General features: G+C 39.3%; 1 protein-coding gene across 2 annotated transcripts; it reads right to left on the reverse strand.

The window, feature by feature from the left end:
- Window positions 1-1546: 1546 nt before the first annotated feature.
- On the reverse strand, window positions 1547-10080 carry sypl1 (synaptophysin-like 1). Of its 2 annotated transcripts, none has more exons than XM_054624550.1 (6): window positions 9969-10080; window positions 9286-9402; window positions 4803-4921; window positions 4516-4720; window positions 4244-4435; window positions 1547-3745 (listed from the first exon to the last, which is right to left on the reverse strand). In XM_054624550.1, the coding sequence occupies exons 2-6, from the start codon at window positions 9355-9357 to the stop codon at window positions 3617-3619; spliced, it is 717 nt and encodes a 238-aa protein (XP_054480525.1). In that variant the 5' UTR covers window positions 9358-9402; window positions 9969-10080; the 3' UTR covers window positions 1547-3616. The 2 variants fall into 2 exon arrangements, with proteins under 2 accessions (XP_054480525.1, XP_054480523.1); XM_054624548.1 differs by having other exon boundaries at window positions 9286-9479.
- Window positions 10081-10478: the final 398 nt, after the last annotated feature.

Consider the following 10478-nt stretch of genomic DNA (forward strand, 5'->3'; position numbering starts at 1 on the left):
TTGATCAGGCTTTAGTTGGCCTAATGACACAGGAAAACCTTAACATACAAGGGATCTAAGCTATCTGCACTGTATTGCAAAAATGGTGGCAATTGGGTATTTTGTAACCTGGAATAAGTTTAGGATATGATATTAGACTCTGGCAGGAATGAAGATGTGGATGAACCAGATACCGCTTTCTGATCTACTGTAGGTTGAAGCTAGAAAGATAAGGCTTGGGCTGTTGTTGATCTTCTCTCAGCTCCATTAAAAAGAAATGAGAGTACTATAAGGGCTTGCCAGGAAGTAGCAAAGCAATTGGGCTAATAGATTTTGCAAAGTGGAGGTCAGAACTTTGAATAAAGAAGAAAGCTCTATAAATAAAGTCAGGTACACACTGGTGAAAAGCAACGATGTTTCAAACGTTGTGTTCAGGGGGAAGTTTCATCTTCTTCATGCATTTATATGTGAATTTAAGGACATAATTAATAAAATATATAAGAATGCAAACCGTGCCAGGATGTTTAGATTCTCAAAAGTGACTCAGTCAAGCTCATGGCACTTTATTGACCTCTTGTGGCTGAAGACAGAACCTGCATTTCCAAAGCATGGCCAGGCTCGATGGAGGTGGATGGTCTCCTTTTCAAGAAACGTTCAAGTGGATCACAACGTCTTTTCCATTATGAAGAAGATTAATGGTACTGCCGCTTGATGTTTATATCTCGTGGTTTAAAACCCGAACAGAAGAAGAAGAATCCAGTGGTTTCACGCCTGTGATCACATGACGCAGCATGAAGACGTGTCTTTTAGCCAAATCAGAGGGAGTGTGAGTGAGACAGAAAAGGGTGGCGATACAGAGGAAGTAACTTTGATTAGTTTATACTGATACGTCATATCTACACACACACACACACACACACACACACACACACACACACCATACACATCATCACACACACACACACACACACACACACACACACACACTCACACACACACACACACACACACATGATCATCTGTGGTTGAATGCAATCCTTCCTGTCTCTCTATCACACACGTACACGTACACAAACACACACACACACGACTCAGACACAAGTTTTGTGTTTGCTTCCCACACAGAGATTGTTGAGGTCACAAAGACAAAGCAGAAAACACAAACTTATATTTTTCTGTCTCTTTAAGGGTCATAATAATGCTTCTGGATTACAAACAAACTTCAAATGATTCCACTCTTTTAATAAGCTTCTAGATCCACAAGATATTTTTGTTTTACATATTCAAACAATGTTGTACTTTTTTTATTGTACACCGTAAAATCCCCCCTATTTCACACATGACCTGCGAGAAAATGCTGAGTAAAACTAAAGTTGAATAGATGTTTTGTAAAAGTGTTGTGACAGAAAAGTACCAGACAAACACACCCACAAGCTGAGTGCATGTACTGCAAAGCACACACACACACACACACACACACACACACACACACACACACAGCTGACACACACACACTGCACACACACACACACACACACACACACACACACACACACACACACCACAGATATTGAAAAAACTCATCAAATTTATTGAAAAAAACAAAGGTACATTGAAATTGTGCATGTCACAGAGTGAAGGTATGTTGACAGTTTGGCAGGTTAAATGCATAGAAATCATTCACAAAGTTATAGCTGAGTGGGATGATGATTACAACAGTGCAGAGGCATAACCGGTACACCCCACATGCATTCATTTAACTTGGTCTTTTGGCAGAGATATATGAATTTATCATCATCCCACCCATAAACTTTTATATCAAAAGGCAATAAAAAGAAATAAGATAATTCCATCCACATATACTGAAATGGAAAATTAGACAAAAAAGTAACATAAAGTTTATAAAACACAACACCAGCTCACTGTTTGGTGTCTCATTAATGATTTATAAAAAACTAGGCAATCAAAAAACAACTATTTCGACAAAAAAACAAAACAGATTTAACTTCACGTGAAAATATGGAATCAGCTTAAACAGAAAGTAAAATGAGAGCTTTGGCAGAGCGTTTTCTGTTTAACAGTTATGCACAAAAAGTGATGAATGAAAATGAAAAAGTCACTACTACTACTACTACTACATTCAAAGTGAGAACAACAAAAACAGTTTTTTAACACGATCAAGGAAGGATTTAACTTTCATCTGGTACCGGAGTGGAGACTTAATAAATCAAAGTCTTCGGACACATAGGCACTTAAGGATTTCAAACTTTGCCTGACTCATGCAGCAACATTTTCCTGAACTAATTAAGTAGCCATCTTTCAATCAAGTTTCCTTTATGGATTTACACTCTCATGGCACATCATAAAACCAGAGTTAGCACCATATGAGTGCACTGTGCATGTTGTGATAAGAACATCACATGCACAAACTACTCTCCTGATATTTGGGTTGGAGGCCATTTTACACAGTCCACGACGGAAATGTCCTAAGGTTTAATAAATCTAACCTGTCTCCTTAGCTTGGACCAGACAATTCAATACTCGCTAGCCACCACTGGAGGGCAAATTAGTTGAGAGCTTATGAATGAGAAATGAAAAAAATAGTGAGTTATTTCTCAGATACACAAAGGGCTTTGAATCCCCCCGAAATATACAAAATATGAAATAAGTGAACACATTTAACACAGATGCAAATGCATGGCATCTGTGTCTAGACCAATATCACATTTATGCAATATAGTGTTTGCCCAAAAAAATTACAATGAACGTCATATTCTAATGTATGGTAGAGAGTATTATGCTTTAATTGCACCACAGACAACTGTGTTTCGTTCTCTGTGACCTTGAAAACATTTATCACATTATCCTTATTGCTGCAGATGTTAAAGAACAACATACTGCTTCTTATGGATGGTTTTATGGTTCAAAGTACCTTACATTAACCAGTATATGATAAAGCATAATAAATTCAGTCGTTGTCCAGCCTTTAACTAAAAAAGAAGTAAAAAACAAAAAACCTCTCTTCCTATAAAGTTTGGTCATTGTCTGTGCATGTATCTGCTTACTCAAGCATAAAAAACGTCTAAGAATTATTGCAAGAAAGCACATTTGAAGGGTTCCAACATACTTATTGCATTGGTGTCGCTGTGGTATGTGAAACAGGTAAGAAATAAAAAAAATAACAAAGGCTAATCTACACACATACACATGAAACACATTCTCCTCCCTCTGCCTCCTACTGCTGCAGAGGAAATGTTTTTTTAAATTGTTTTTTAGAACTGTTCTTAGTTCAAGTATGCCATAGATGTGCAAGGAATGATATGACACTTTGAGTTGTAAATGCAAATTGAGCTCTGTGTACCTACAGAGCTGCTAGTGTGTTTATAAGTTACAAATCCAAAATACATCCAAATCCATCAGTTTTTAAACTGGCCATCTATCAATTTATCCTTCATTTTGTCTCTCTTCCATCACCTTCACAGAGCTTTTTTTTAATTCTCTGCCTATGTGTAATAATGTCTTCTTGCACATGCATGCGTACAGTGTGCATGTGCTGAAATTGTGTGTGTCTGTGGCCTTTCTATGTGTGGTGTGCATGTATGTGACTGCGGGATAGTGTGTCGCTCTGTATTCTATGTTAGATGGGTGCTGGGACCTGTTGCCGTCCAACGGGCTGAGAAGATAATTTCTGGGAGTGCCAACGGGTCTCCTTGTACACAAACCAGGCGTTCCCCGCCCACACGAACATGTTGAGGTAGCCGAACACCTGGAAGAATAAGTAATAAGATTAACAGTAATAGACAACATATGGAGTACAGGAGGTTTCTTATAATATACTGTAAATCTCAGACATTTTATGAGATGACACAAACAATTTATGGACAAATACAATTGATGTTTGATGGGTTTCATATTGATCACAAACCGACACATTCTTAAGCAGTTTGTGGTCACATTCACGCTCATTTGCTTCAGGCCCTGTGACACAGAAACTATTGAGCGGACCAAAGCAACAGTGCCTGAGGAAAATGAAAGTGTTACTGCCCACTGTCTCATGACTGTGAGTCAGGCTGCTTAATGTTGCAGCTCAGGTCTTCTAAAGTAGTATTATGTAAACTGTGTGGACGGGACACAGCCACAATCAATGACTCTTGCTTTCTAGAAATAGCCTCTCTATTCGCCGAGGATTTGGATTTCATCACCGAAACAAATGTCGCCCGGAGAAAGGAGTGCTAACTGTTGATTGGCGTAGGTGTCTTCTCACCACAGAGATGTTGAGGGTCCGCATGCTGGCGAACTCTGTGACCTCGCAGGTGATGTTGCTCCCCTTGCAGAGAGCCAGCGTAGCGCTGATGCCTTCAGTGTCCGTGGCATCCTTCACGTTCTGCAGGCCCTTTGCCCAGGCGGAGGAACACACCAGCCACAGAAAGACCAGGATCGCTGTGATCACAAAGTCCTGGAGACGAGGACAAATCTCTTGTTGATAGTTGATTTAGGTGTCTATTGGCAAACGGACCCAAAAATATTTATACTCACAAAAATGGGTCCAAAGTCAGAGTCCTTGTAGACATGCATGTAGCCTAAATACACCAGCAGAGCCACCATGCTGTAGAGGAAGCAGACGATGGCGACGCCCACAAAGAACTCCGCCGAGGAGGATGAGTCTCCCACCAGGTGTGTCGTGGGGACGGATTGGTTACAAAGAGTGGCGTTTCCATCGATCAGCGGGACCTGGCCTAACCTGGCCACAATACAAGACAAGATGGAGGGTTAAACCATTATTTATGCTTTTTTTCTTTCTCAAAATGTGTTGCATATCTCACCTAAATGGGTAGTGGAACATGGCATTGAGAGTTTCATTATTGCCCTCGCCGCAGATGAGAGAGATGATGTTCTTCCCCGAGTATCCTCCACAGCATCCAAAAGCAAATATGGCCGTCAGCTGTTTGGACAGAAAAGAGAGAGAGTAAGACATTAGGGAGATGGTTGAGACTGCTGTTAGAAAAAAAACCCTGTTCAGCTTTAGGGAACTAATATAAAAATCAACACACTAAAGATTTCGGAGATTTGTTGCAGTGAAGGGGAGGATATTCTTTATAATAAACCTACAATTCAAAAACACCAACTATGTCACATTTACTATGACATGAAAACCATAACCAATCATTATTTGAATGTGCATGAATGTACTCTTTAGCAGTACAGTTTGAAAGTGCAGCATAATGTCACCAGAACCTCTTACTTAGAAGAAATTTGGCAACCTAAAACCACGTCAGCAGTAGAGGGATAACAGATGGCCAACTGTTTAATCTAACAAACAGCTGAAAAGAAAACTCATTACTCAACAACTTTTACAAGCTCATACTTTAAAGTCATTTGCTTCTAACATATTTTTTCTCTCTCATGGAAATTACCAATCTAAACCAAATCAAGAACATCTGTATTTTGTACCATTTCCTATATTTTCTCTATCATTTTAACATTTGCTGCTGAAGTCATCAAAGCTAGGAAACGTTTTTCTAACATGTGTGATTTGGGAGCTGATTTCATAGGCCTTCCTCTCCCAAATGAAATAACTTACATGTGACTTACATGGCCGCGCTAATGCTGCCGTTCAGCTCTTGAATTCTTAGCAGCATCCGATTCAGCGTGTAGGCCATGTGACAAAACCAACACATACTAAATTCTTCTGCTGAGCTTAACCCTCAAACTGCTGCAGGCAGAACACATTATTTGAGGGGGTTGAGTTCCTTCGGACTCTCACTGATATCACTTTACTCAAACATCACGGATCTCATTTGTTCTGCTCAAATGTTTCCACACCTCCTTGACAAGCGTGTCCTCACACATCCTCACTGAGAAGCAGGAAGTACAACAGACAGCTGTGCTACATTACAACACTATTTCAAATATTTAGCATCACAGGATAGAGCTAAATAGTTGTCCTAACACTGCCTTTCAAAAGTTGATCTGTTGAACAGGCTGGCAAGTGGTGGCTTTTTTGCACATCTGGCAGGAACGGGGCAATATAAGCATTCGTTAAGAGTTGTGTTTCTATAATAATAATAATAATAATAACTTTATTTATATAGCACCTTTTAAAAACAAGGTTTACAAAGTGCTTTGACAGACCAGCCAGCAAGACAGTGCATAAGAAACAAAATGAAATAACAAGTGACAGTCAAATAAACAAATAAAATAAATAAAATAAATAAAATAAATAAAATAAATAAAATAAATAAAATAAATAAAATAAATAAAATAAATAAAATAAATAAAATAAAGTGATAATGGTAAAATATAGTAAACAAATATAAGATAAAATACCAAGACCAAATGAAAATGAACCAATAAAACGACGACATCACATAAAAGCCAATCTATGAAAATGTGTTTTAAGAGATTACTGATTCTGCAAGCCTTATCTCCTCCTTTCTGGCCTCCTGTTGAATGTAAGTTTAATAATCACTCTCCCTTTTAGCTCTGTCGTAGTCCCAAACATCTCTCAAGGGACTCTTCTGCCTCTCTATCTGATGCTCCTTTATGTTCACCAGCTAGTCGCTAACTTTGTCTGTACGTCTGTCTTTTTAAGAGGATCTTTGTCCCCTTTGTACCGCAACTCCTGAGGCTGACATGTGGCCCCGAACACATCAGAAGGAGCTCCTTCATCAACCGAAAAATAACTAAAAATGACGATGGAAAAAGAAAACGTAGAATATGTAAATATACAATTGAAAAATGTACGGGCATTTTATTCTGTAGTAGACAGCATGAAGTTGACAGGAAGTGGATTATGACAAAGTAGTGATCTTTGATATGCACACCCTTGAAAATTTTCCAACGATAGACCATCTCAACTTTTAGCCTTGAGCGTCACACCACAACACCCACTGCACACCCACATTTACTGTACACGATCCACACACACACACCTCGAGGCCTCTCTCCAGATGTTTCTCCAGATGTCACTGACGGGTACTTCCTGTTTTCCGGGCTACTTAAACTCCTTCTCTCACATTCTTGTTTCACTGTTTCTGTCACTATACCACTACAATGCCAAGGAGCCTCAGCATGAACAGACCATAACTACCATGAATGCAACCCCTCACATTATGTGATAGAAGTTCAGTTACAGGTTCCTGCATGTGATGCAAACAATAAAAAGAGGACATGTAGGGAAAAGAAGGATTGTTTCTGGTGGGAGAAATCATTTTGATATATATATAAAAAAAAGAGATGAATATCCTCATAAATCTGAAATGTCTTGTTAGAAATAATCAGCAATGTTCTGGCACAAAGGTCGTTGAGTTCAGGTCAGTCCGAAAACAAAAACCCAAAAGCCACTGGAGCGCGTGCCCATTTGTACAGTTGGTTTCCTTCAGAAGCCAAATAAACCTGTTTCTCCCGAGAGACCTGAGCTCTTTATCATCATTATTCAACATGTTGAGTGAATGGAGAAGCCTTGTAGCGTTTGTTACTCCAAACCCTCCTTCCTGTTTACTACTGCGTGGACGATAACATCGAGGGAGGTATGGGTGTTCAGGCTAAACAACTCTTTTTCAAAGTAAACTACTTTTTTTAAATGACCTTCGAGGTTCACATGGTAAATGGACAGTGGGCAAAAATATTGCTCTTTACACTAGGCAACCTGCTGGAAACCATCCAATCTTATCAACAGCAGCGGGGATGAGCCATCTGTCAGAACTGAAAAAAAGATATCATTAACTTGCTGTTGATGATTATTTTTTCTCCGCTCATTTAAAAGAACATCAGAATAGTAGTGTAACAATTCCTGTTACGATTCCATAAAGCCAAGGGGGACATCTTCAAATACCTTGTTTTGTCATACCAACTGCCTGAAATAAAAAGATATGAATTTACTATTACATAAAACAAAACTTAATAGTTATTCCTCACAACTGAGAACTGAAAACAAAGGCATGTTTGTCATTTTCGCTTGACAAATGACATTGACGTTTATTCTTTTATCAAATTTGTTGATTATTGTTTTGGATGATGAACTTAACGATGAATTGAATACTCTTTTCAGCTCTATCATGAAGCACAAATGAACCAATGTGCTCATGCAAACCAGAAAATGTATACAATTTCCATTTGTCCTTATTTGTATTAGTGCAGCTAATCTATTGCACAGATTTGGCAATTATCATTTGGATAATGCGATAGAATGCTGGGAATGTCCTGTTTGCATCCCAGCCCACCCAACAGTGTGTAGTGACACGTCAACAGCAGTTTAAGGAGTTTGAAATATTAGAAAAACTTTATACAAAAAGTTTTCATCATGGGCACTGTCGTTTAGGTAGACTGTTATAAAGACACATTCTATCGCATTATCCAAATTATAATTGCCAAATCTGTGCAATTTAACATCCAGACCCTTGTGAATCACAAAATATGCCGGGTTAGATAAGGGTTACATAAGGCCAACACAGTGAAACACACTCACACAGCCTGATCCTGAGTCAGATGACTGGGTGTTACCGCAGCTCTATAGCTCTGTATGTGTCTGTAATACGAGAAAATAGAACAGCTGAACTGCATTAGCCCAAACTGGATTCCTCTGACCCAGTTACGTGGAGCAGAACTGGTCACTGGACGTTCACTTGAGAAAATGTTGCACGTCTCTCATGATACACAAACCGTGTGCTAGAGTGCATGAGTAGCCAACCGTGTGCACAGTTACTCAGAGGTAAATTATTGCTGAGAGATGCATCAATCTGTAACTGTGTCGTCTGAAGGGCAGGCCCAAGCAACCAGCAAAACGTCCCAAATGAACTGGACATAACTAAGCTAAACTCCCATCTGCCAAGTCTTCTTTGTCAAACACCACACTTTCATTGTATGAATCTTAAAGATCTGGATTTATTGTGAGATATTAAGCAGAGGCAGACAAGACAAATTAAGTTAAATGTTATTTTCTTTTAGAAAAGTATACTTTAACTTATATTATTGGGTAATTAACGTGTTTATTCTTCTGTGATAAACACCAACAAAGTTTACTATCTTAAGATTTACTGCATGCATTTTATTCATTCTTGCAGATGAAAAAACTCAAAGTTGATAAATGCTGAAAAAGTCATGTTCATGCTTCATGTGTAAACATTTTTTTGCCATTTTTTCTGCATTTTTTAACAAATTCCCCCCAAAAACTGTTTACTTAAGTGATTTTTCTTGCTGGGAAAGGGGAAAATCCAAGAAAAAAGGACTGGACCTCCCTGTCTTCTGGGTATGTGAGACACACACACACGCACACACACGCACATTCAGTAGATGCGTCTAACTTACCCACTCCACCAGTTTGACGAAGCCCAGAGGCTCCTTCAGCGGCGACAAGTTCAGTCGAAATCCGGTCATCATGATTTGCGTCTCTGATCCAGAAATCTTTATCCAGTTGCTCCTGAACTGTGAATGTTGGTCCAACAGGGAGGAAAAAGGGGAGTTGTTTTTTTTGACGGAATGACGTGGTTCCACTGCCGACGCTGCAAAAGATCACCAGCCAAAGTTGTTTAAAGTGGCTTTTTCTTTTTTTTTTTTTTTTTTTTAGGACCCGACTTTGCAAACGAATCAGATTCCTGCCATGGAGACAAGAACAGTCTTCCTACTTAAAATACAGTTTTACACGTTTCAGGATATTTTAACAACTAATATAAAAAAAAATAATCTTTATTTCAAGTGGATATTTTTTTGCAGTGTAGTTTGATGAGCTCTGCTTGGTGATGCGCAAAATGACGCAGGCGAGGCAGCGCATACAGTGCGCGTAAAGTAAAGTGTGCCAAATTACGCGTCGCTTTTTGGCGAGAAAGCGTCGTGTGTGTTTAGCAGCAGGAAACAGATGCTCAAGCAAAGGTTTGACCCTGTCTGATGGGTTCAATAAAGCTTAGTTTGTCGTTCTACTTTGGCGATCATTGTATAAAATCCCACAAAGATAACTTCAGAAACATGGAGCTGGTATATAATAAATTCATTACCGTGCACAGTGAAAGTTAAGTTACAGCCGGAGTACCACAAGACATCTGAAGTGTCCTACTGAGTTTTCATTGGATCCATCCGTCAGAATCCGCAGGCTGCTGCCTCCTCCTCCTCCTCCTCCTCCTCCTCCTCCTCCTCCTCTCCTCCTCCTCCTCCTCGCTGAGTTTGCAGTTACACTGTGAAACGCCTCTTCGGTGCTGACTAGGTCATATGACTCCCAGAGCAAACCACAGACTCCCCAAATTCTTCAACCAAAGAAGAAGAAAACCCCAGAGACCAGCTACCACCAACCAAGTTAACAGAAAGGTCATTTTTACAGGACTACTTGATGAAGGTGCTACATGTTAGACGGTTTGAACTTAAAACTCTCTTCACTGCTTATGTGTTAAAGGGGAGAATAGGTTTATCATCATAAGTGATATGGTGAGACAGCGTTGAGATTCATTCTTAATGATGAATTTATATTTCGTTACATTCCCCTTCACAGGTAAATTCCTGGAAAATTATTT

This window comes from Anoplopoma fimbria, chromosome 23, assembly GCF_027596085.1.
Source record: "Anoplopoma fimbria isolate UVic2021 breed Golden Eagle Sablefish chromosome 23, Afim_UVic_2022, whole genome shotgun sequence".
Classification (NCBI taxonomy): domain Eukaryota; kingdom Metazoa; phylum Chordata; class Actinopteri; order Perciformes; family Anoplopomatidae; genus Anoplopoma; species Anoplopoma fimbria.

Excerpts from the sequence above, each read along its gene's own strand:
- sypl1 (XM_054624550.1), bottom strand. The coding sequence starts at position 9,357 with ATGATGACCGGATTTCGACTGAACTTGTCGCCGCTGAAGGAGCCTCTG. Across the intron at positions 4,721-4,802 it reads ATGTTCCACTACCCATTTAG|GTTAGGCCAGGTCCCGCTGA; the intron begins GTGAGATATGCA and ends TATTGTGGCCAG. Across the intron at positions 3,746-4,243 it reads GGACCCTCAACATCTCTGTG|GTGTTCGGCTACCTCAACAT; the intron begins GTGAGAAGACAC and ends TTATTCTTCCAG.